A 25,111-nucleotide genomic window follows, 5' to 3' on the forward strand; every position below is an offset into this window, starting at 1 on the left:
TGGGGTGAACTATGAATACTCAAAAATATTGTGCAAGAATCATTTTTTTATTCTAAAACGTGATTACTTTTGTTTAAAGAGGAGGCCATAAGACAAAGGTACATGTCAATCTTTGAATTTAAACTTTATTCAAGTAAAAATTCATGTAGTAGGAATGACAGTGATGTTATAGTTTTGTTTTTTTTTTTGCATGATGTTTCAAGAAACGTACTTCTCCATTCTGATCCCTTTCAGTGACCAAAAGTCTATGATTATACAACTTTCAAAAATTCTCAACTTGATTCAATTCATTAAGTTTAAAGTACCAAATTGCTATCAAAGTCCGAAGTTGTCATCATAGACTATGCTGCTTTTGTAAATCACTGTATGAAAGAGATTTCTATAAAGATCCAGGAGAAAAAAATGCATTACTGTGTGGAACCATATTTGTAACTAACATGCCTAAAATCCCCTGCGATATGTATTAACTAAATGATGCAGCCCTCTTCACTTAGTCTTGCAATGCACACTGGGCATCTCAGTAAATTTTGTTTTCACACAGGCAAGTAGCCTTGCATTTTTCCTGAAGCAATTCATGTCCACAGCCGGCTGTTGTCTTCAAGGAATCACAGTTACTAAGGAGATCTTCATACTCGCAACTATTGGCTGTGACAAAAACAAATTATTTACTTCATTATCATATTCCTTAGTAGCAGCAAAACAATCCACACAAAGTGCATGAGATGGGTAGGAGACTGGACAAAACAAGTCAACATCACTTACACAATGATGGGCTTTTCCTTTCTTAAGGGACATATCAGGTGCCTTAGTCAAGCTCACTGATCAATCTAACACTTTTTTATTTTGAATTTGGTCATGTTTCTAAATGAATTGGCCTATTTTTCTCCCTTAGCCAAAAGAGTAAAATGAATATAAATAAATCTCTCTACACCTGCAGTCTAATATAGGGGCTACTAGTCACATGTAGCTATTGAAATTTAAATTATTCTAAACTAAAGTAAAAAAGTTAGTCCCTTAATCTTACTAGCCACATTTCAAGTGTTCAAAGGTCATATGTGACTAATGGCTACTTGTAAGACATATGCTGATAGAGAATATTTCCTTCATTTCATACTCTTCAATAGCACTGTTTCAGACTCCAAAGCTTTCTTTCTGGAGAAACAGATATCTATGGGAAGATAAAGATGCAAAACAATGATAATATGCACTCTTTCCTTCTGGTATTTCTTGGATCCTCCCCAAACTCAACAAATTTCAAGCTACTCATCATACTGCTCACAAGGTTGACAATTCTTGGGTATGGTCTCCTTGTACCCCTCCCACAATCTCAGAGAAATGGCTCTCTGACTACTCAGTAATTTAGGCCGAGACTGGATCAGTCAGAATTTCATCTTTCCTACTTCAGACCAGCATTCAACCAGGACAGGTAACAAACCCTGCCTATTCTATTCCTTGTTTTCCAACCCTGTCCAATTATCTCATTCATCTTGTCAGTAATGCAGTAAAGACATCTTTTTTTTTTTTAACCCATAGTTTTCAACAATTTTCTAGCTGGCTTCCATCCAATTGTTTCTACATTCTATTGTTAGGAAGCTCTTTATAAAACATGGTTCTGGCCCTGTCACTCTTCTGTTTAAAACCTTTCAGTTGAGTGCTTATTGATAACAGGATAAATTCCATGCTTCTTAGCAAATAGCATTCAGAAGAGTTGTTAATATGTAACCCTTTTTTCTTCATTAGTTGATTTATAGCTTTAATACAATCAATATTATGAATTATACCTATATAATTCAGTCAGTAAGAATGCTAACTAAAGGTGAGTGTACTTGAAAGGTAAAAATCTCAACAAATGATATTTATTCAACTCTTATTCATAATAATTTTAATCCAAGCATCCCAACTATAAAGAACTAACAGCTATTTTTACTTCATTACAACTTTAGAAATCATATATATATATTTTTAAATTCTCTCCTGTTGCAACAATATTTTTGTGGGTCTATGAGTCAGTGCTACATGCAGATTTGATTTTGCCATTAAAAATATGCAGTGAACTACTATCAAAACACAGGGAGAGTAATTATTAAGTTAAACACTGTGATTTCAATTATACTACAGAAAAAAGAGGAAATCAGCATGATGAACTCATTAGCACACAAAAATATAATATTTCATTTGCCTGTCTAGATTGAGCTATAATGTGATTTTACACCCATAGATTTACATTTCAAAATAAGACTTTTGGTATAAAGATACTAACTTTGAGGAAATGAACTATTTACCAGAAATATGTATAGTTAATATTAATGAGCTTTGCATAGTCACAAAAACACATTGATGGTAGATCTTTCATTATCTTACATGTGGTAATATTTTCACTGCAAGTAATGTGTAGGTTACTAAATAAACTGTGTAAAATATTTACATAAACACAGTCTGTTAAGTAACGTATTTGTCTTTTGCATAAGGATACTATTTAAATTGGTTCCTTTAGGAGATTTCTTAACCCATAAAAATAAAATAAAACATCAACTGTTTCTTATAATAGCAAGGTAATCACTTCAAACTTACTGCATAGTCCATCCTCACAGTTACCAGGGCAACTGGCACAAGGTGTTCCTTGCTGGTAAGGGGTATTCTTTTTACTCACATTGTTACCGCTGGAATTTAAAATACATAATGTCAAATAACTTCACTTTACAGTTTATACTCCCCCAAAGCAGTATAAATTACCAAATATGCATGACTATTAAATGCTTTTAGGTATGTTAACAAAACTGAAAAAATATAATTCCCAGTGAGTAATTCAGGTAACATTCAAATTAAGAAAATACTTCACATATTGACCCATGTCCTTGACTATAATTTTTCAATCTGAGCAACTAAATCACATTAATGGGAGTGTAAAGTTTTTAGAGTATATTTCAATGTGGCAACACTTTTCATCTCCCACTAGACATGGTCAAATTTGTTAAGACAGTACACCCAATGTGAGTGCTAGGGAATAGAGCATACCCCCCAAGAGAGACAAAAGAGCGTCTGGGACATAGGGATTATAGTTTGGAAAAGAATATTTAATATTACAATATCATTTTTATTTGAAACATAATAAAATACCAAATTTCATATATACACACACACACACACACACACACACACAGACAGACACACATATATATACATTTTACTTTTAGAATGAGAGTAGTAATATTTAAGTAGTTAGTGGTGTGTGTGCTTGTCAGACAGGGAAGGAAAAGAAGGTTTGTGAATTTCTAGAGGCAGTATGTGAAAGATTTTTATGTTTACTAGGAAGGGAACGTTAATTAAAAAAAAGTTTTGAGAAGCATGAATATCCAGAGTGTAATCACATTGTAGTGACTAACTTATAACTTGCTTGTGATCATTACCTATTGGCCATTTAATTCATTTGAAATACAAGGGAGTCCAAATATCAATAGTGTCAAGTGGGACAAAGACACAAGGCCATGCATTTGAATCTCAGGCCCTACACAGGATATATCTGAATGTGTGTGAGCCCCTGGAAAAATGTGAACTAGACACAAACGTGTTCCGAAAGTGCTCTCACCCCTGCTTTCCCTCATTATTCACTCCAACTCTCACTTCAGATACCTGGCGTCAGACCCTCCTCTCTTATAGCCAGACAGTGAATTTGGATGCATTCTCCTAAGAACTTTTCAATTCTTTCTACTAAACCCTCATAGGTGCTTGCAGGAAGATGGCATTGGAAGTCATACTTCTCAAACGGGAGATCCATATACTTGGGTTATCGACAGTCTCAAAATAAAACCTGAAGGAAGCTTGGTTTTAGGGGTCTCCTGTCCCTGGTGGCAAGGGATTTCAAACATTTAAAGAAATTAAGGCTAACAGATATGCTGAGATTAGATCTTCAGTATATCCACAGAATTTATTCTGGGTAAGTTCAAACATAATCTTTGATGAAAGAACACATTTCCTGCTGCAAGTCAGGACCTTAAAGAATGGTTCATTATGGAGATTTTGTGCAAACTTCTGAAAAACAAAGATTAAGGATGTTCTTCTCTCCTGGACTCTGAAATACATTAAAGATATCTTGAAAACACTTTGAGAGCCAATGAATGAGTCATCTGTGATGGTAATAACATAGGCAGCATTTTAGATAAGCAGGGGTGGGAACATTTTAGCAGAAGGAGCTGAAATCACAATCAGCCATTCCCAGTTTCCCAGTCCACTACCATCCATTGCTTAACCATCAGGCTGCCACCTTCCTAGAGTATGAAGTTAGTGAGAACTAATGACATCAAATCTACAGAAATGCACACTACCCACGCTTTCCCTCATTATAGCTGTGAGCCTAAGGGAAAGGTCAGTGAGAGAAAAGATGTCACATTAAGGAAAGAGAGTTTCAGATTTTACACTTGGAATTTAGAATGTGGTCTCTTCTCTGATAATTGAATGTATCACGACTTAAAAGGCATTTCTAAAGATTTATCCCTTTTGGATAGGCCTAGAGGGTATTATGCTAAGTGAAATAAGTTAGACAGAGAAAGACAGATAGCACATGATTCACTTCTATGTGGATTCTAAAAAACAAATCAGGCAAATAAGCAAAAAGCAGAAACAGACTATAGGTATAAGGGGGTGGGGGATGGGTAAAATGGGTAAAGAGGAGTGGGAGGTATGAACTTCCAGTTATGGAATAAATAAGTGATGGGGATAGAAGGTACAGCATAGGGACTGTAGTCAATTGTATTGTAATAGCATGTAATAGCATGGTGACTGATGGTAGCTACACTTGTGAGCACGGCATAAGGTATAGACTTGTCACTATGTTATATACCTAAAACTAATATGACATTGTGGATCAACTATGCATGAATTTTAAAAAATGAAAAAAAAATTCCTTCCTTCCCTTTACTGAAATGTGTTTTATATCCCAGTTTGTTTATTCCGTAAGAATTTCAAAATATTAAACTGCACATAGGATTGTTGTGTTAAACTCTAAAGTATATACTTACGCAGGACAATATTGGCAAACATAGTAGTATTTTAAACTTTCTTGATTGGGACAATAGGCAATTCCACATCCAACGTGGAAAGAGGAGTACCAGACAAGCTACAAATCCAAAAAGGAATATGGGAGAGTACATTAAAGAAGATAGAAAATATTGAAAAAATAATAATAACAAATGTAAAACTGAAAACATGGTACTATTATAGTTTATAGCCAAGTACCTTATATTTAGTTCAATTTTTTGAACTATTTAGTTCAATTTTTTGAACTATTTAGTTCAATTATTGAACTAAAATTGAAATATTTAGTTCAATTATTTAAACAAAGTCACAAATTTTAAAATATTAAATTTTAACATGCATTCACTATTTTATCCAATCCTAATTTAGAAAAAGCATGGAGTATGCTTTCTTACCAAGAGTTTTGCAAACTATGGGGAAGAAAGACAGCTCTAGATGAAGTGCCAGCTGATGCTAGGGCTATTCTATCTAGTCAGGCTCTTACCCAAATTAAATATTGGACTTGGTCATAATTTAAAATTTATTTAATTATTTTGAAAGAGAGAGAGAGAGAGAGAGAGAGAGAGAGAGAGAGAGAGAACACACACAAGTGGGGAAGGGGTAGACAGAGGGAAGAGAGAGAATCCCAAGCAGTCTCCACGCTGTCAGCTCAGAGCCTTACATGGGGCTCGATCTCATGAACCTGAACCGAAATCAAGAGTCAGACACTTAACTGACTGAGCCACCTGGAGCCCCAGGGCTTGGTCATAATTTAAAGATGCTTTCTATATTAGAGCATTTGTGGCAAAAGTGTTTTCATTTGTTTCTCTTACCTGGGTGTAATGTCCAACAACTGAACTGGAACTCTTAGGTCCTACACCATAGACAAAATTATTGCGTTCCTCATACCAGTTTTGGATTGCATTTGACCAGGAAGCAGGGTCACTTGACATATAGAGATTCTCACCACATTTTGTACCTAAAGAGAAACATCATTCATGAGGAAGCAATAAAGTATGCAATGGCAAAAGCAACCAACTATATGAACACAAGGATGTTGCCTTTCAAACATAGTGCCTATACTTGCTAACTGTTAATACATAATAAAAGGACTTCTGTCCTTATCAGCTATAAAGTTGAATAGAAGACAGATCTGTCTAGCATGCTAAGGCTGGCCTCAACATGTACAACTTTGAGTAGGTTGAGAAGACCATATGCTTTAAAAATCCTCTGGATTGCCAAAAATGCATTCTTTTTCATGCTAAATTCACATGTGTAATATCTTCTATGCTCTCAGCTTTGTATTGTAAATTTCCAAAAAGCAGTGACCAACTTTTATTCTTTTCCTCTTCTTGTTCACCCTCACCAGATATTTTTCATATACTGGACTCTGAGTAAATGATTATGATTATGATTATGATTTTGTGTGAACTTGGATAAAAAGATCTAGAAGTGATTTTAAGAGCACCAGTTAAGAGGCAACTGACATCAGGGGGGAATGGAAGTTTTGAAAGTTTTTGGATCCTCCCTTAATCAATGAATCAGAATGTCATAAGGCCAAATCTTCCTCAGAAGATTTGGTAAGAAAAACCTTGCAGGGTGACATCAGCAAGATGGCAGGATAGGAAGCCTGGATTCTCCTTCCCCTAACAAACACACTGATTCAGCAACAATTCCCAAACAAATTGCCCTTGTGAGAATTCCAAAACTAACGGAAAGGCTTCTATACTCTGGAAAAATATGAGCCCAGACTCACTGAAACCTGAAGGGAAATTGGGGCACCCTCTTGCTAGAATACCTACCCTCAGCACAGTGCCTGCCATATGATCAGGAAGAAATCCCATGTCTCCCAGCTTCTCCCAGGGGAAGGAAAGAATTGGTTTATGTGTCCAGCCACCCAACCTTTCCCAAAGAAAACTTCCCAGATGGGTGGCTTCTGTCTTGTTAGTCTTGGAGCTCTGGTAGTCAGGCACAGGCTAGCCACCTGGAGGAGAATGGAGATAGTGTCTGGGGCTGGTAGATACCATATCTCCTCTCCCTGGCTCAGCACAGAGCAAACATATGAAAAATTATAGTTCTCAGTTTCCTCCTTGGGAAACAAAGTCTTGACTGGTGTGTCTAATGCCTGAATTTCTCCAAGGCTGCCCAAAGAACTCACATATGGCTTGGTATTCTTGGAGCTCTGACAGGTTTGGCACAGTCACAGTCTTGCCCCCTGGGGACAATAGAGATGGTGGTTTGGATTGGTAGATGCCATGGCTCCCTCCTCTCCCTTTCTCAGAAACAGAGCCTGTTTCTCCCAAAGGTGGGAAAGAGTTGGTCTGGGCATCCAGGGCCACAAATTTTCCAGATGCTGCTCAAAGGACTGACTTCTGACTTGCCTCTCTGAGAATGTTAACAGACCTCACATAACAAGATGTGGGGCTCATGAGAATAAAGATTTGCCATAGCTTCCCTCCTTGTTCAGCATAGAGTGAGGAGATAAAAATCGCAAGCTTCTAGCCTCTTCCTGGATAGGGAAAGAGTTGGCTGGAATGCCCAAAGATCCTTTGTTTTCAGGGGCCTGCCTGAAGAACTGACTATGGATCTTTTCTGACCACAATTTGAATAGACATTCTCCAAAGATATACAAATGACCAATAGGTATATGAAAAGGGGCTCAATGTTGCTAATCATCAGGGAAATGCAAATCAAAATAATGAGATATCACCTTATATCGGTAAGGATGTTTATGATGGGTGGAGAAAGGGCAATGAGTGACGAATGTGGAGAAATTGGAATGGTGTACACTTTTGGTGGAAATAAAAATGGTATAGGTGCTATGGAAAAAAGTACAGGCATTCTTCAAAAAATTAAAACTAGAATTACCAAATGATCCAGTAATACCACTTCTGAGTACTTATCCAAAATAACTGGAATCAGGTTCTTAAAGAGATATTAGCATTTTCATGTTCATTGCAGCACCATTCACAATAGCCACCATGTGGAAACAACCTAAAATCCATGGACAGATGAATGGATGAACAAAAAGACACATATACATACAATGGATGTCACTCATCCTTACAAAGGAAGGAAATTCTACATTTGGGTGAGACAATATATATGAATCTTGAAAATGTTAACTGAAATGAGCCAGTCATAGACAGACAACTACTACATGATTCCATTTACAAGAAGTACCTAAAATAGTCAAATTCATAGAATCAAAGAGTAGAATGGTGGTAGCCAGGGATGGGGGAAAGGAGAAATGAGAAGTCACCAATCAATGGGCATAAATTTCAGATAAGATGAATAATTTCAGATGAATAAATTCTTCTATGCAACATTTTACCTAGACAACAATATTGTATAGTACATTTAACTATTTGTTAAAGGTGTAGGTCTCATGTTAAGTATTCTTACCATTATAAAATTAAAAGAGAGAAAGAAGTGTCTTGCTGCCCAGAAATTTTCTCTATCTTTTCTTTTTTTTACATTTTTTTTTACATTTTTACTTATTTTTGAGAGACAGAGAGAGACAGAGCACAAGTGGGGGAGGGGCAGAGAGAGAATGAGACACAGAATCCGAAGCAGGCTCCAGGCTCTGAGGTGTCATCACAGAGCCCGACGCGGGGGTCGAACTCACTAACTGTGAGATCATGACCTGAGCCGAAGTCGGATGCTTAACCGACTGAGCCACCCAGGTGCCCCTTCTCTATCTTTTCAAGATCTCAAATAATATTTACATTTTGGTAGCTTGAAATATAAGGTAGACCTTATATTTCATGTATGAAAGTATGTAGACATACTGCTTAAAGCGAGTATAAGATATTCTTGGCTATCACCTTCAATAAGGAAAAAATAAACTAAGACTCTAACCATGTAGATTTGCATCATTAAGACCATTTGTTTTCATCTTCTACTGAAAACCATCATTCTCTTCATAATTTTTAACAGATTAGCATCAACAATATAAGTGATAATTATAATGAAAATACAGGTAAAAATTCATTACTTTCAAACTGAGTTGCCTAAATGTATTATGTTTGATAATGTAAATACTTATTTTATGTAAGATTTATGCATAAAAGTATTTTTCTTTCATAGTTTTTATAACCCTTGATAAGATATTGTATAGTTTTTGAGTATAATATATTATCTATGCAAATAAGCCCACAGTCCATACTAAGTAGTTAGCAAAACTTGACAACTTAATCAATATATGCAAAGTATTCATCATGATTTTAAAAGCTTTAAGTATTTTCAGAGTAAAATTCAGGGAAAAAAAATAACAATTTAGTATATTTTATAAATATAAAAGAAGAGATATCAAAATGCCAAACACACAATATCACAAAAAGGGCAGTGGATTAGAAATCAATAAGCCTGGCTATACAACTTCAGAATGTGCTCTTAGGTCATTTCTCCCATGTCCCTAATCTTTAAAGTTAGAGAAATGATGACTGTTGACTGTTGACTCATGAGCTGGTTGAGAGGAACAAATGAAGTGTTCTTTCAGAAATTATTTGCATAATGTAAAAAATCAAAAGCACAAAATGGTACTTATAAGGATGTCTCCCTATACAGATACTTTGATTTTAAGAAGAGCAGTATAAGCAACATTTATTTACTAGATCTTCTTACAAGGGCCCAGAATGTTCCATTCTATTTGATGTTCCATAATATTTTGCAATATTATTTTATTTGTTCACTTATTTAACAGATATTTGCTCATTTACATACTGGTTTTTCGGTCTTCTGCATTGCTGTGTTCTAAAGTGCACTTGTTTGCCCATTTTTGGGCATTTGCTGCTGTTTCTCTGTTCCATTCCTAAATGTCACAAGAAAAAAATATACTTAGAGATTCAACTCCAAAGAAGCATATGCTTTATAACATACTTGGTCGGTTGATTTGCACTACTTTAAACTTCTCTAGGTATATTATCTAATTGTCAGTGGTATCAGAAGATCTGTTTGTTAGGGGTGTGTGTGTGTGTGTGTGTGTGTGTGTGTGTGTGTGTGTGTGTATCTGCTCCAGTGCCAATTTCTACATGAAAAGAAGTTCATAAATGAAGTGTCTACTGAGAGAAATATCTAATAAAATAATATCTGGCAATTTATGATTGTACAGGAACCACACATAGGATTTTTAGTAATGGGGCTACTCTAAATACCCAACATGTGAAGTCTTGAATTATATTTCCTTAGTAATGAATAGGCCTAGATTGTTCCCAATTTCAGCCATAGCCCATTACATTCAAATGGGAGATATCTAGATTTTTTGGACTATTCCCTGGAAAGCGGTTGTTATCTACCCTAAATGGCACTGATTTTGAAGGAAAGGGGACTCCTAGGGAGTGCCTGGCTGGCTCAGTTGGTAGAGCATATGACTCTTGATCTTGGAGTCCTGAGTTTGAGCCCCACATGGGCATAGAGATTACTTACAAAAAATAAAATATATGAGGGAAAGGGGACTCCATTATCTTAGACTAAAGTGGATAGTGAACAAAATGGCTTCACATTTGAGGTCTGAAGATTTGGCTTCTAATTTTTGCCCTTCCCAACTTAATAAGCCCTATAACGTTGACAAATCATTTAACCATTACAAAGGAAAATTAATTTCTATTTTGCTCATAGTGCAGTTCAAATTAAATGGCAAAACAGACATAAAACTTTGTAAGTCACAAGGTTCTTAAGAAATGCCAGTACCAGCTCCCTGCTCTTACCACCACTGATTGATACCAGTAGGCTTTATCACTGCTTCTTACCATCTTCAGCATGTTGCTGGCAGGTGGAGAAACGGATTTCCTTAATTCATTATGTTTATTTACAATCTCTTTTTGTATTTGAGTTTGAGTGGTTAACAATGCAGTAAAGGATGGATCCTAAAGAGAAATAAAATTAAGGTTATCTTTTTAACATTTGTTAAAATTGCGTATGGTGGGGGCTAAGTTAATTTAAAGGAACAAAGATCACTTTAAAGAGCATTCAGTTCAGGCTCATAGTAGTTGTTAAGAATTGCCAATGGACCTGAGCCAAAGCTATGACAAATAGAAAAGAAGTAACTTGAAGCTTCAAGAATGAGAACAAAATTCATGGCATGATAACTTAAAATCTCCTCTGAGGCCACAGACGCCAATTTCTAGTTTCAAGGAACTCTTAATGTGCTTTTTCTCCTTTAATGGTCCTTCCCAATCCTTTGTTATATCTCTGGTCATTTCCTGGTCTTCATTTACAAAATTATTTAAAAGAGAGATATATTTTGCTCTTTTGAATCACTAAATGTTTGCTAATAAGATTCTTTACATACCTTCTGCCCCATATGGTTTTCTTCACCTTCTCTATGCTTTTTATAGACATATAAGTGATAATATTTTATAACCACAAAGGCACACAATAGGAACATTAAGACACATTCATTCATATTCGATCAGGCTGCAGCAGATAGGATAAGGGTGGAGCTCAAGGTTCATCTTGGAGTTTAAAGGAATCTTAAAATCTGTATTACGGAACGCCAAATGAGTTTTGACCCAGCGTCAGGATTCTCTGGTCTGATGAGTTCTAGTCCTAGCATTCTGTGGTCCTTGGATGTCCTCTTATAAGAGAAGGGTTAAAGAAAGGTGGGGAAACAGCAACGACCAGAGCTTCTCACATTCAGAGATTTTCTGATCAAGAGATAGACACTTTATATGGACACATACCCTCTAATCATTGAAAAGGATGATGGATTTTGTTCTTGGGATTATTTAAGCAAAGTAGCTCATTATATCTTATTTTTTAAATTTACATCCAAGTTAGTTAGCATATAGTGCAACAATAATTTCAGGGGTAGATTCCTTAATTCCCCTTACCCATTTAGCCTATCCCCCCTCCCATAACCCCTCCAGTAACCCTCTGTTTGTTCTCCATATTTAAATCTCTTATGTTTTGTCTCCCTCCTTGTTTTTATATTATTTTTGCTTCCCTTCCCTTGTGTTCATCTGTTCTGTGTCTTAAAGTCCTCATATGAGTGAGGTCATATGATATTTGTCTTTCTATGACTAATTTTGTTTAGCATAATACCCTCTAGTTCTATCCACGTAGTTGCAAATGGCAAGATTTCATTCTTTTTGATTGCTGAGTAATACTCCATTGTATATATACACCACATCTTCAAAGTAGCTTATTCTAATTGTAAGAGTTGAGTTCAAGAGTAGGGCTCTCACATACCAAGTCTATGAGCATGAATAACAAAGCAAAACAAACACTAAGACCTTTAGAGGTTGTACATTTTAAAACACTTTTTTTAACGTTTATTCATTTTTTGATAGAGAGAGACAGAGCACGAGTGGGGAGGGGCAGAGAAAGAGGGAGACACAGAATCCAAAGCAGACTCCAGGCTCTGAACTGACAGCACAGTGCCCAATGTGGGGCTTGAACTCACAGACCATGAGATCATGACCTGAGCCGAAGTTGGACGCTCAACCGACTGAGCCACCCAGGTGCCCCAAGAGGTTGTACATTTTTTTTAATGTAAAAAATTGGTATATTTTTACCATACAGTAATGATGAAAATTAAACATGGTGATACATGAAGTTGTGTTAATTTAGGGTTATGGTATTGTTAATTTCTTTTTGAGATCACACTGATATGAATTTTAAAAAGTAAATAAGAAAAGATCTTGTGGGGAGAAGACTATCATTTACTTTTTAAATCATAGACCATGGGTCCATTAGAAAAACAATTCAAGCATAATATGTAATTTTAACTTTTTGGTGGTCACATTTAAAAAAAGTAAAATAAGAAGCAGGTAATATTAATTTCTTTTATATATATTTTTACATCTTATTCACCATGATAAATGTACTCTTTAAGTGTTTGTTTATTTATTTATTTATTTATTTAGAACATGCAAACAGGGGGAGGGGAGAGAGAGGGAGAGAGAGAATTCGAAGCAAGTTTTGCATTGTCAGCATTGAGCCCAAAGGGGAGCTTTATCTCAAACACTGGGATCATGACCTGAGCTGAAATCAAGTGTCAGATGCTTAACTGATTAAACCACCCAACTGCCCCAATAAGTGTACTCTTTAATCCCCATCACCTATTTTCCTCATTTCCTCACCCATCTCCCCTTTGGTAACCATCTGTTCTGTATGGTTACGAGTCTGTTTCTTGGTTTCTCTCTCTCTCTCTCTTGCTTGCTCACTCTTTTTTCCTTTGTTCATTTGTTTTGTTTCTTAAATTCCACGTGAGTACAATCATATGGTATTTGTCTTTTTCTGACTGACTTATTTCACTTAGCATTATACTCCCTAGATCTATCCCTGTTACTGCAAATGGTAAAATTTAATTCTTTTCTTTATGGCTGAATATATATATATATATATATATATATATATATATACACACACACACACACACGCATATATATATATATATATATATATATATATATGCCACATCTTCTTTATCCATTCATTTATCAGTGGACACTTGGGCTGCTTTCATAGTTTGACTATTGTAAATAATGATATATGCAGGGGTGCATATATATTTTCTAATTAGTGTTTTCATATTCTATGGGTAAATATCCAGTAGTGAAATTACGGTAAAGTCACATGGTAATTCTAATTTTTTGGAAACCTCCATACTGTTTTCCACAGTGTCTGCACCAGTTTGCATTCACACCAACAGTACACAAGGGTTCCTTTTTCTCAAAAACCTCTACAACACTTGTTTCTTGTGTTTTTTTATTTTAGCCATTCTGACTGGTGTCAAGTGGTATCTCATTGCAGCCTTGAATTGCATTTCTCTGATGATGAGTGATGTTGAACATCTTCTCATGTGTCTGTTGACCATTGGTATGTCTTTTTTATAGACATGTCTGTTCATGTCTTCTGTCCATTTAAAAACATTTTTTTAATGTTTATTTTTTGAGACAGAGAGAAACTGTGTATGAATGAGGGAGGGGCAGAGAGAGAAGGAGATGCGGATCAGAAGCAGGCTTCAGGCTTTGAGCTGTCACCACAGAGCCTGATGCAAGGCTTGAACCCAGGAACTGAGAGATCATGCCCTGAGCCGAAGTTGGACACTTAACTGACTGCACCACCCAAGCACTCCTCTTCTGTCCATTTTCATTGGATTATTATTAAAAAATTTTTTTTAAACGTTTATTCATTTTTGAGTGTGAGAGACACAGAGTGTGAGTTGGGGAGGGGCAGTGAGGGAGACACAGAATCTGAAGCAGACGCCAGGCTCTGAGCTGTCAGCACAGAACCGGAGACAGGACTCAAACTCAAAGACAGTGAGATCAGGACCTGAGCTGAAGTCAGATGCTTAACCAACTGAGTAACCCAGGCGCCCCTGGATTATTTGTTTTTGGTATGTTGAGTTGTATCAGTTCTTTATATATTTTGGATACTAACCCTTTATCAGATATGTCATTTGCAAATGTCTTCTCCCATTCTCTAGGCTGCCTTTTAGTTGTGTTGATTCCTTCACTGTTCAGAAGCTTTTTGTTTTGATGTAGTCCCAATAGTTTATTTTTGCTTTTACTTTCTTTGCCTCAGGAGACAGATCTAGAAAAGTGTCCCTACAGCTGATGTCAGAGGCATTACCTCCTGTGCTCTCTTGTAGTATTTTTATGGTTTCAGGTGTCACATTTGGGTCCTTAATCTATTTTGAGTTTATAATTTTGTGTATGGTGAAAGAAAGTGGTCCAGTTTGATACTTTTTCATGTGACTGTCCAGTTTTCCCAACAACAGTTGTTGAAGAGACTATCTTTTTCCCATTGTATATTCATTCCTCCTTTGTTGAAAATTAATTGACCATCAGTTGTGGGCTTATTGCTGGGTTTTCTGTTCTATTCTGTTGATCAATGTGTCTATTGTTATGCCAGTACCATACTGTTTTAATTACTACAGCTTTGTAATGTAACTTAAAGTCTGAAATTGTGATACCTCCAGTTTTACTTTTCTTTTTCAAGATTGCTTCATTATTTGAGGTCTTTTGTGGTTCCATACAAATTTTAGGGGCATTGTTCTAGCTCTGTGAAAAATGCTGTTGGTATTTTGATAGGGCTTGCACGAAATCTGTGGATTGCTTTGGGTAATATAGACATTTTAATAATATTTGTTCTTCGAACCCATGAGCATGGAATGTCTTTCCATTTGTTAGTGTCCTCTTGAATTTCTTTCATCAGCATTTTATAGTTTTCAGCGTATGGGTCTTTCATGTCTTTGGCTAAGTTTATTCCTAAATATTTTATTGTTTTTGGTGCAACTGTAAATGAGATTGTTTTTTCAATTTCACGTTCTGATGCTTCATTATTAATGTATAGGAATGCAACAGATTTCTGTATATTGATTTTGTATCTTGTGACTTTCCTGAATTGACCTATCAGTTCTAGCAGTTTTTTGGTGGAGTCTTTCAGGTTTTCTATATATAGTATTCTGTCATGTGCAAATAGTGAGAGTTTTACTTCTTCCTTACCAGTTTGGATGGCTTTCATTTCTTTATGTTGTCTAATTTCTGTGGTGAGGACTTGCACTACTATGTGGAATAAAAAGTGATAGAGGGCATTCTTATCTTATTCCTGACCTAAGGGGAAAAGCTCTCATTTTTTCACCATTGAGTATGATGTTGCTGTGAGTTTTCACATAAGGCCTTTATTATCTTGTGTTCTCTCCAGACCTACTTTCCAAAGGTTTTTTATCATGAAAGGATGTTGTACTTCGTCAAGTATTTTTTTAGAATTATTGAAATTATTGTATATTTTTAATCCTTTCTCTTAATCACATGATGATTCACATTGATTGTTTTGCAAATATTGAACCACACTTGCATCCTGGAAATAAATGCTACTTTATTGTGGTGTATGGTTTTTTAATGTATTCACATTATTTTAAATAATAAATTTTATTTGTAATGAGTTGACTAGAAGTCTACAAAAATTGTATGTCTACGTCCTAATCCCCAGATTCTGTCCATGTGACCTTATCTAGATAAGAGTCTTTGTAGATATAATTAAGTTTAGGATCTCAATATTAAATCATCCTGGATTATTCAAGATTATTATTATTCAAGTAGGGTCTAAATCGAATGACAAGTACCCTTATAAGAGACACAGAAAGGAGAAGGGAAGGTAGAGAGTAAGTGATATAGCCACAAGCCTAGTAATCCTAGTGACTGGTGGAAGCCACCTGAAGCTAAAAGAAAAACAGACAACAGATTTCCTTCTCGATCCTCCAGAGGGAGTGTGGCCCTGCCGACATCTAAATTTTAAGCTTCTGGTCTCCAGAACTGTGACAGAATAAATTTCTGTTGTTCTAAGCCACATAGCTTGCATTTATTTCTTACAACAGCCCTTAGACATAATACATTATTTAATTATCTAAAATATAATTCCATCGAGTATTGAATATCTAAGTTAGTTATTGAATATATTTTCTCCCCCTCCTCCTCCTCCTCCTTCTTTTTCAGTACTACATCTTTAAAATCTAGTGTGTATTTTATACTTACAGTATATCTTGTTTTGGACAAGCCACATTGTGTTCATTAGCCACATATGACTAGTGGCTGCTGTATTGGAGAGCTCAGCCTTAGAATGTCATCTAGATAATTGTGTTAAGGGATCTGAGCTACCAATCAGTACTTTGTGATGTCCACTCTTGCCCCTTCTACTCTCAAAGGACCTAGCCATCCCGAAAGATACCTGGATAGCTTTAAAAAGATTTTACAATTTAACTTTACCTTTGCTTCTGTGGGTAAAGATGGAAGCAGCACAGCAGCCAGAAACAACACTATCGGAAATACAGCCATTGCTGGAAAGTAAATCAAAGAGAGCAAAGTTCTGCATTAAAATATGTAGTACATAGACCTCTGACTATGAGGAAAAAAACAATGTAATGATCTTGGCTATTTTAATGGAACTGTAATTCCCAAATTCATAAGAAATGTAACAAGATTTCATCTGGTGCAAGCAAAATCATAGTGGAATCAACTTTGTCACTGATAGGGACAATAAAAAATAAATTGAAACACTTGTCTGACACTCTTGAAGTATACCTATAAAGGTTAGGAATATATCACCATGTTTCTGCTCAGCTCTATTGCTCCATTAAAATCCATTAAAAATATGGAAAACCAGATTTCTTCAGAGTTAATTGATACTGTATTGATTAATAATCCCAATCTTTGGGGAAAGTTTATTTTCAATGTGCACCATCTCTTGGTGTTCTATAAAAACCAGAACTGTTTGTTCTTTTATTGACATATGACTTTAATCAAGATTTCAAGATTATTATTATACAGAAATAAATGTACAATTTATTAATGGTTATTTCCCCAGCAGAGAGATTAGAAATTATTTTGATTTTATTCCTTATACTTGTCTATATCTCAAATTTCCCTGTATAAAAAAATAAAATACAAATAATATATTGAAAATCTAGCCTGTCCAAATTTGCTGAACTCATGATTTGGTATAAAAGTTGTTTAATATATTCACTAACTTTTTAAAAGGCATTCAACATTGGGTGGCCCATGTTGTCCTTTCTCAGTATGTCAAGAAAAATTCTTGGTCCTTTAGGCAAAGCAACAAACCCACTAAGCTTAAATAAGCACTCATCTTCTGGCAGTTAGTCATATAAATTACTAACTTTGTAAACTAAGGGAATGCTACATTGATTGGTGTTCTTCATGTGAGATTGGTACTCCCAAATTCTTGAAGAGAAAGAAAACTCTGAACAATTTATCTGTGGTACTTCTCAGGACTTATTGATGGGTAAATAGTAGACAACTGATACCTGTTCCCTGCATTCCCTTTATCCTCAATAATGTGCTCACAAAAAGGAGAGGAATGAACATTTATTGACAGTGCAATGCAAAACTTGATGTCTAATTTCACTATCATACCTTGTTGAGTATGACTATATTTTACAGATGAAGAAATTGAAGATTAGGCTAATTTATCTATGCCAATGGTAAGTTCTTAAGTAACTTCAGAAATTAACCTTCAACCAAGTAAGGTCAAAGCCAATGCACATTGACAGGAACATTGTTTTCACCTGAGAAAAGCAATCATTTTGTAGCACACTGGAGGCACTCATCCCTATTTTAACAATACCTGTATTAATACATAACAATGCACGTTCATAGCAAAAATTATCAATATGGAAGTATAAAATATATGCAATTTGCCATATTTACATTTCTTCTAGTTAAGATGGTTCCAGAATAATTGTTTCGAAGTCAAACACGAAAATTCTATTATCTATTTTAAGCTGCAGTGTAAAGAATTAATTTGAGTTTCAACTTGATAAAATGAGTAAAGAGTAAAATTAACTTGATTCTCTTAATAAAAATTTATCCATAATATTTTGAAAATCATAGATAAACATATTAAATATATTATTTTTACCACTGGAAAAACAAAGATGACTGACACATAAATGTTCACATTAAAATAAATGAGTTATCACTTACTGTTGGTTCTCAGAGCAGGATGAAGTATTTGCTTTATCTGTAGAAAGAAGGGAGGTGGAGAGGACCTTAGAGCACAATACATGTTACATCTATTTATATTTTAGCAAATTCTGGTTGTGCAAGTAAACCTAAATGAATAGATTTCTGAAACAGAATTTTTCACACCCATATATTCAAATTTCATTGCTAGTTGTCTGGCATTGCTCTTGATATTATTTAGTTTCCATACAGCTTTTAACACAAGTTAATACAGCATGCCTTCCTTCCCTAACCAGCCCCGCCCCCTCTTCTAGATGCTGCTTTTTTGACCTAGTATTTTTATAATAACCACTGATGACTGGTTAATCATTGTGAAGATAACCAGGGTCCTACCTTACAGATGAACTTCTGTGGCTCAGCTTTTAATTCCCAATTAGCAACTTTCTATGGCTTATTAAACATAGTCTTTAGAAACCATCAGTTCTCAGAAATCCTGAGAGTCAAGGTTCTCTGCTGTAAAATGGGGACTATCACATCAACAGCTTTGCTTTGCAAAGGGTGTGGCACAACATACATAAAGCACCTAACATAGTGTCTGCAATATAATATTCAGTAAATGGAAATTATTAATATTTTTATGATGATCCTTTACAATGTGTGATAGTTTGCTGAGATTGTAAGATCTTTCCATAAATGCATGTTGTTTGACTCAATTTCTAATTTTAGAAGTGTCATAAGATCTGTTTTTACATCTGGGTATCATAGGAAAAAAAATCAGCATAATCTCATCGGAGATTCAAATGTTCAAGGCCCAGGTCTACTAGGAATCTTGTAACTTTAAAAAAAAATGTTCTAACATCTGGACTGTTGCATCCTCATCAGCTCATTGATAGATATACACATTAGCTGGGTAATTTTATATAGCTCAATCATTCAATGGGATTATATTAGATGATCCACAATTCCATAACTCAACAGACTATGATGCCACATATTCCTCCCTACCACTCTCCTGTTCCCTCCCCGTCACTTACCCAACCTATAATCATCTTTGTTGCATCAATGAAAGCAATGGCAAAATCCACATTCATACAGAGCTGAAAAGTTGGCTGCCATTTTCCCCCTTGCTACTTACTAATGGAAAAGTACTGTCCCCTTTCTTGCAGGTGTTTTAAGACTGGGATGCCATGGTTCTACGGTGTCTGTAGGAAGAGCATGATGTTCAGTTTCATAATCCTAGAATAGGGGAAAAAAGACAATATTTAAAATAAAGATGGAAAGCATAAATAAGTAGTATTAATCATCTCTGTCACAAACCTAAAGTTTAACTGTGTTTAGTATTACTAATATTAGTAATTTTAATTTATTTGATCTTACCCATCAAGAATCCTTCTGAGATCAGATTATATTTTGATATCTTGGTATTTCCTTCAAACAGTAGCAAAGAAGTGGGCTTCTTAAACAAGTTCAATTAACTACTGACTGACTGACTTCCTTGGAATATCTCGGTATATTTTCCAGATTCCCAAATCCTTATACACTCTTTGGAAGATAATTTCTATAAGTAGTCACCCGCAGAGTAACCTTTTACTACATGGATTTGGGGTCACACCTACATGTCTTCATGTCTTTTCCTGGAAGCCAGTAGATGACATGTAGTCCAGAAGAGTCAACAGCCATCATTCTAATTGCCTGCAATATATAGTTCCTAATAACAGTGCATTCAAAACAGAAATAAAAAACTGAAGTTCTTAATTTGACCTCATGAAAGGCCTGATTGACAAATGACTTCAGGCTTCAGCTATGAATCAGAGCATTTCATGTAAATGGAATGATTCATCTTTTAAGACAGGTAAAGAGTTCCAACTGGATAAACATCAAGAGGCATGTTGAAAGTCTTCGGTGGATCAGAGATATGCAACAAAACCGAAACTGCGTGCATCTGCACTGATCAGCCGATGTGCCCACCAGAGTCCCAGAAGAGGCGCGGAGGACCAGAAGACTCCTCACCCCACAGATCTTTCTCTCTCGTCTTCACCCTACCTCCCGGGCCCTGATCATTGCCTTTCCCAGACTGCTGCAAGTCTTACCCTGGCTCCAGAGCCCAGATCTTCCTGCAGGGTGGACGGAGCCAGAGAGAGGCTGCTGCTCGCTGCTTGGACAGCGAGAGTAAGATACTCATCCAAGCAGGTGTGAGCGAGGAGCTACGTCATGGGCTTTGTGCCCTCAGCGCAGTCGTCAGCTTACTGAATTCCTACAACCGCCTCCCCTCCAATGGTGCGCGGAAAAAATCTTGCACACCTTCCCTTGAGGAAGGGAAATGTCTGCTCCCACAATTGAACCCTAGGAAGAAGATGGAAATAATATCAAGATTCAAAATGCAAGGGGTGACTGAAAAAGGAGGCGCTCCTTTTCATACAAGAGTTCCTGAATTAACACAGGTCAGCATTTAAAGAGCAGATTGGTAAAGGCCATAGATACCTTAAGTTTTCAGTGCAATACCAGTCTGGTACAATAGTGTATTCAGGGTTACATAAAGAGGACCTTTTGCAGGTTTGCTTATAAACAAACCTAGTGTTCAAACTTAGTTTAGTTAAACAAACTTAGTGTTCCTTCCCTTCTTCCCTTCCAAAATGATTTGTAGTGAAGAAATTCAACAAGAGTAACAGGAACAGGTCTTAGGAAAATGCCCAGAATTCCTGATCCAAGACCGGTGGCTTCAAGTGCAGCAAGCATATCTGGCCTTGGTTGAAGATGTATTTATGTCTGTCTTCACAGATAGCAGATGAGTAATAGATGCATTTTCTTCAATGCTTAGTTGTTTTCAAGATTTAAAGGAATGAATGAATTCATCACACCAAGAATACATTTGGTCAAAAGATGATAAACCAAGGATCGATGTGCATCACACGTTAGTTTTCTGTACCCCCTGGGAAGAGGCTTGAAATTTCTCATTCCAACCTTTGAGACTATAGCAAACTGCCATGTCTCATAGTGCTGGGTGTCATTTTCCCCTGGCAGTGTTAAAATTCCAAGTGCCCAATGCACAGACGTTATTTTAACTCTCTTGTACTGTTCTTTTAGTTCAAGTACCACTAACTAAAAACTTCAGAATTTAGAAGTCATCCTAGCCTGATTTACTCTTGTGGTTACGTTCAATCAAAGTTAACTCCTGACAGTTTGCCCTTCTGAATGTTTACAAAATCCAGCCCCGGATCTATCTTTCTTACTGTTATATTCATGTTTTCATTGTGTCTTGCTTAGATTATTAATTTAACATTTCAATTACTTATATCCACATAGTTGCTACTCATTTATTTATAAATATAATTGCTTAGTCCATTTGTTTTTTTTATTAGTACAACACAATTCATTGTTATCCTATAACAGTCTATAATTTACTGTGAATATCCTATTTTTCATTCTGGGAGACAGCATACCTATAATTATTACCTGTTCCCATTGATGATGTCAAAATGAGAGCAACTTGAGTGTGGTAGTGATAGATATTGTGAGTAAATATGTATTTGAAAAATGGACTGTATCTCTATAGATTATTGCTATATGTCAAGACTAGCATGATACCAGTTACCTGAGTAATAATTTATAAATATTTGTTGAGAAAATAAATATATTGACTTGGCCTAGATTCCTAGGGAATTCAGAGAAAAAGGCACACTTTCCTCTAAGACATATAGTACTGTAGGAAAAATACATACACATGAACATTACCAGGTAGTCCGGTTTAATTCTAAGTAGCTGGAATAGGAAATATCTACAATAATTAGGAATTCTGAGCTGATACAATCTGGATAAAAATTAGATGGTGGAGTGACACTTGAACTTCTTTGAAAAATGTGCATGGCTGGATTAGAAAAAAAAGTTTAGAACACTTGTTTGGAAGGGCAGAAACAGACAAATCAATGTATCATAAGGTGTATATAAGTCAGAATGATAGGCTGGTGAAAATGTTGGCATAACTTTGTGTAGAAGTCTAACAAGATTTGCTTCTTTATATAACGTGGGATGTACTTTCATTGAGTGTTGGGAAATTTTATGATCAAATATTATTTTATAAAAGCTTCAGAATGGAATATTACTCAACCACAAAAAAGGAAAGAAATGTTGCCATTTGCAATGACATGAATGGAGCTAGAGAGTATTATGCTAAGCAAAATAAATCAGAGGAAAAAATACTATATGATTTCACTCATATATTGAATTTAAGAAAAAAAACACAAATGAGCACAGGGGGAAAAAAAAGAGAGGCAAACAAAGAAATGGACTCTCAACTACAGGGAATAGACTGATGGTTACCAAAGGGGAGGTAGGTGGGGGCTGGGTTAAAGAGGTGATGGGGATGAAGGAGTGCACTTCTTGTGATGAGCACTGTATAATGAATGTATGGGAGTGTTGAATCATTATATTATACACATGAAGCTAATATTACACTGTGTGTTAACTAAATAAATTTAGGAATTTAGGAATTTAGTACATTTAGTAAATTAGGAATTTAAATAAAAACTTTTTTAAAAAGGTACCTAATAACGTTGTGCGGGGTGATTCACAGAGTGGAAAAATTGGTGACAGAAAAAATAAGAAGATGGTGACATTTTCCCATATTAATTTTAGAGCAGTAGAAATAGAACAAATGGTTGGGATGTGAAGAGATTAAAAGAGCAGTGTTGATGATGAATTTGGTATGGAGGGCAAATTCAGAACAGAAGAAACCTTGTAGGTTTTGAGGCACTTGAAAGTACAACTCCACTATTGAAAGGAATAGTACAAGTGCTTCTAAATATTCAAGTAAAATCAAAAGTTAACAGTGTGCTGAGCTCAAAGGAGCAGTGTTGAAAGTGCCTGAGAGCTGGGGGTAGCATCTTACATGAACTTTGCAGAGAAATCCACTGTAATTCTTACCTTATTCCTTTACATGTAATATACTCTCCTCCCCCTCCACCCTGTAAACAAATGACCTTGCTAAACTTGCTTATTAGTTCTTACAGCTATTTTATAGATTCCTTTGGTTTTCTACAAAAATAATTTTAATTTGCAAATAAGGACAGTTTCTACCTTTCCTTTCTCTTCGTTTTTTTAAAATTATTATTCACTTAATTTATTTTTTCATCTTGGTCAGTGAACTCTTTAATCCCAATCACCTATTTCACCCATTCTTCACACCCACCTTTCCTCAGCTAACCATCAGTTTGTTCTCCATACTGAAGAGTCTATTTCTTGGTTTGTCTCTCTTTTTTTCCCCTTTGCTCATTTGTTTCATTAAATTCCACACATGAATGAAACCGTATGTTATTTGTCTCTCTCTGACTGACTTATTTTGCTTAGCATTAAGCTCTCTAGCTCTATCCCTGTTGCTGCAAATGACAAGATTTCATTCTATTTATGGCTGAATAATATTCTGGTGTGTGTGTGTGTGTGTGTGTGTGTGTGTGTGTTTGTGTGTGTGTTTATCACTTCTTTATCCATTCATCTATTAGTGGAAACTTGGGCTGCTTCCATAGTTTGGCTATTGTAAATAATGGTGCAAAAATATAGGGGTGCGTATATATTTTCTAATTAGTGTTTTCATATGCTATGGGTAAACACCCAGTAATGAAATTACTGGGTCATATGGTAATTATAATTTTAATTTTTTGGAAACCTCCATACTGTCTTCCACAATGGCTGCACGGGTTTGCATTCCCACAAACAGTGCACAAGGGTTCCTTTTTTTTTTTTTCCCAAAAAACCTCTTCAACACTTGTTGTTTCTTTTGTTTTCTATTTTAGCCATTCTGACAGTTGTGAAGTGATATCTCACTGTAGTTTTTATTTGCATTTCCTTGATGATGAGTGATGTTGAACATCTTTTCACGTGTCTGTTGACCATTGGTATGTCTTCTTTGGAGAAATGTCTGTTCATGTCTTCTGTCCATTTTTAATTGGATTATTTGTTTTTGGTGTGTTGAGTTATAATCAATTCTTTATACATTTTGGATACTAGCCCTTTATCAGATGTGTCATTTGCAAATGTCTTCTCCCATTCTGTATGCTGCCTTTTAGTTGCTGTTTCCTTCATTGTTCAGAAGCTTTTTGTTTTGATGTAGTCCCAATAGTTTATTTTTGCTTTTACTTCCTTTGCCTCAGGAGACAGATCTAGAAAAGTGTCCCTATAGCTGATGTCAGAGCTCCTGTGCTCTCTTGTAGTATTTTTACGGTTTCAGGTGTCACATTTGGGTCTTTAATCCGTTCTGACTTTATAATTTTGTGTATGGTGAAAGAAAGTGGTCCAGTTTCATACTTTTTCATGTGACTGTCCAGTTTTCCCAATAACTGTTGTTGAAGAGACTGTCTTTTTCCCATTGTGTATTCATTCCTCCTTTGTTGAAGATTAATTGACCATCAGTTGTGGGTTTATTGCTGGGTTTTCTGTTCTAGTCTGTTGATCAATGTGTCTATTTTTATGCCAGTACCATACTGTTTTAATTACTACAGTTTTGTAATGTAACTTGAAGTCTGAAATTGTGATACCTCCAGTTTTGCTTTTCTTTTTCAAGATTGCTTCATTATTTGAGGTCTTTTGTGGTTCCATACAAATTTTAGGGGCATTGTTCTAGCTCTGTGAAAAATGCTGTTGGTATTTTGATAGGGCTTGCACGAAATCTGTGGATTGCTTTG

At 35.7% G+C, this 25,111-nt stretch overlaps 2 protein-coding genes across 7 annotated transcripts in view; one reads left to right on the plus strand and one right to left on the minus strand.

The window, feature by feature from the left end:
- Positions 1–25,111, plus strand: part of CB2H6orf141 (chromosome B2 C6orf141 homolog) — a 368,368-nt gene that overhangs the window by 141,229 nt on the left and 202,028 nt on the right. The window lies entirely within an intron of this gene.
- On the minus strand, positions 106–20,615 carry CRISP2 (cysteine rich secretory protein 2). 5 transcript variants are annotated; one of them, XM_047858857.1, is made up of 11 exons: positions 20,528–20,615; positions 19,573–19,673; positions 18,459–18,495; positions 16,725–16,795; positions 10,761–10,877; positions 9,736–9,823; positions 7,169–7,225; positions 5,844–5,989; positions 5,016–5,113; positions 2,572–2,660; positions 106–645 (listed from the first exon to the last, which is right to left on the minus strand). In XM_047858857.1, the coding sequence occupies exons 4-11, from the start codon at positions 16,791–16,793 to the stop codon at positions 518–520; spliced, it is 792 nt and encodes a 263-aa protein (XP_047714813.1). In that variant the 5' UTR covers positions 16,794–16,795; positions 18,459–18,495; positions 19,573–19,673; positions 20,528–20,615; the 3' UTR covers positions 106–517. The 5 variants fall into 5 exon arrangements, with proteins under 5 accessions (XP_047714813.1, XP_047714816.1, XP_047714815.1 ...); XM_047858860.1 differs by lacking the exon at positions 20,528–20,615 and adding an exon at positions 20,448–20,520; XM_047858859.1 differs by lacking the exon at positions 20,528–20,615 and adding an exon at positions 20,054–20,412.

This window comes from Prionailurus viverrinus, chromosome B2, assembly GCF_022837055.1.
Source record: "Prionailurus viverrinus isolate Anna chromosome B2, UM_Priviv_1.0, whole genome shotgun sequence".
Classification (NCBI taxonomy): domain Eukaryota; kingdom Metazoa; phylum Chordata; class Mammalia; order Carnivora; family Felidae; genus Prionailurus; species Prionailurus viverrinus.

Coding starts and splice junctions, on each gene's coding strand:
- CRISP2 (XM_047858857.1), bottom strand. CDS start 16,793: ATGGCTGTATTTCCGATAGTGTTGTTTCTGGCTGCTGTGCTGCTTCCA. Junction 5,990..7,168: donor CCAAGAATACCAAGCCATAT/GTGAGTTCTTTG, acceptor GTTTCTCTTTAG/GTACAAAATGTGGTGAGAAT. Junction 646..2,571: donor CTGTGAGGATGGACTATGCA/GTAAGTTTGAAG, acceptor TTTTTGTCACAG/CCAATAGTTGCGAGTATGAA.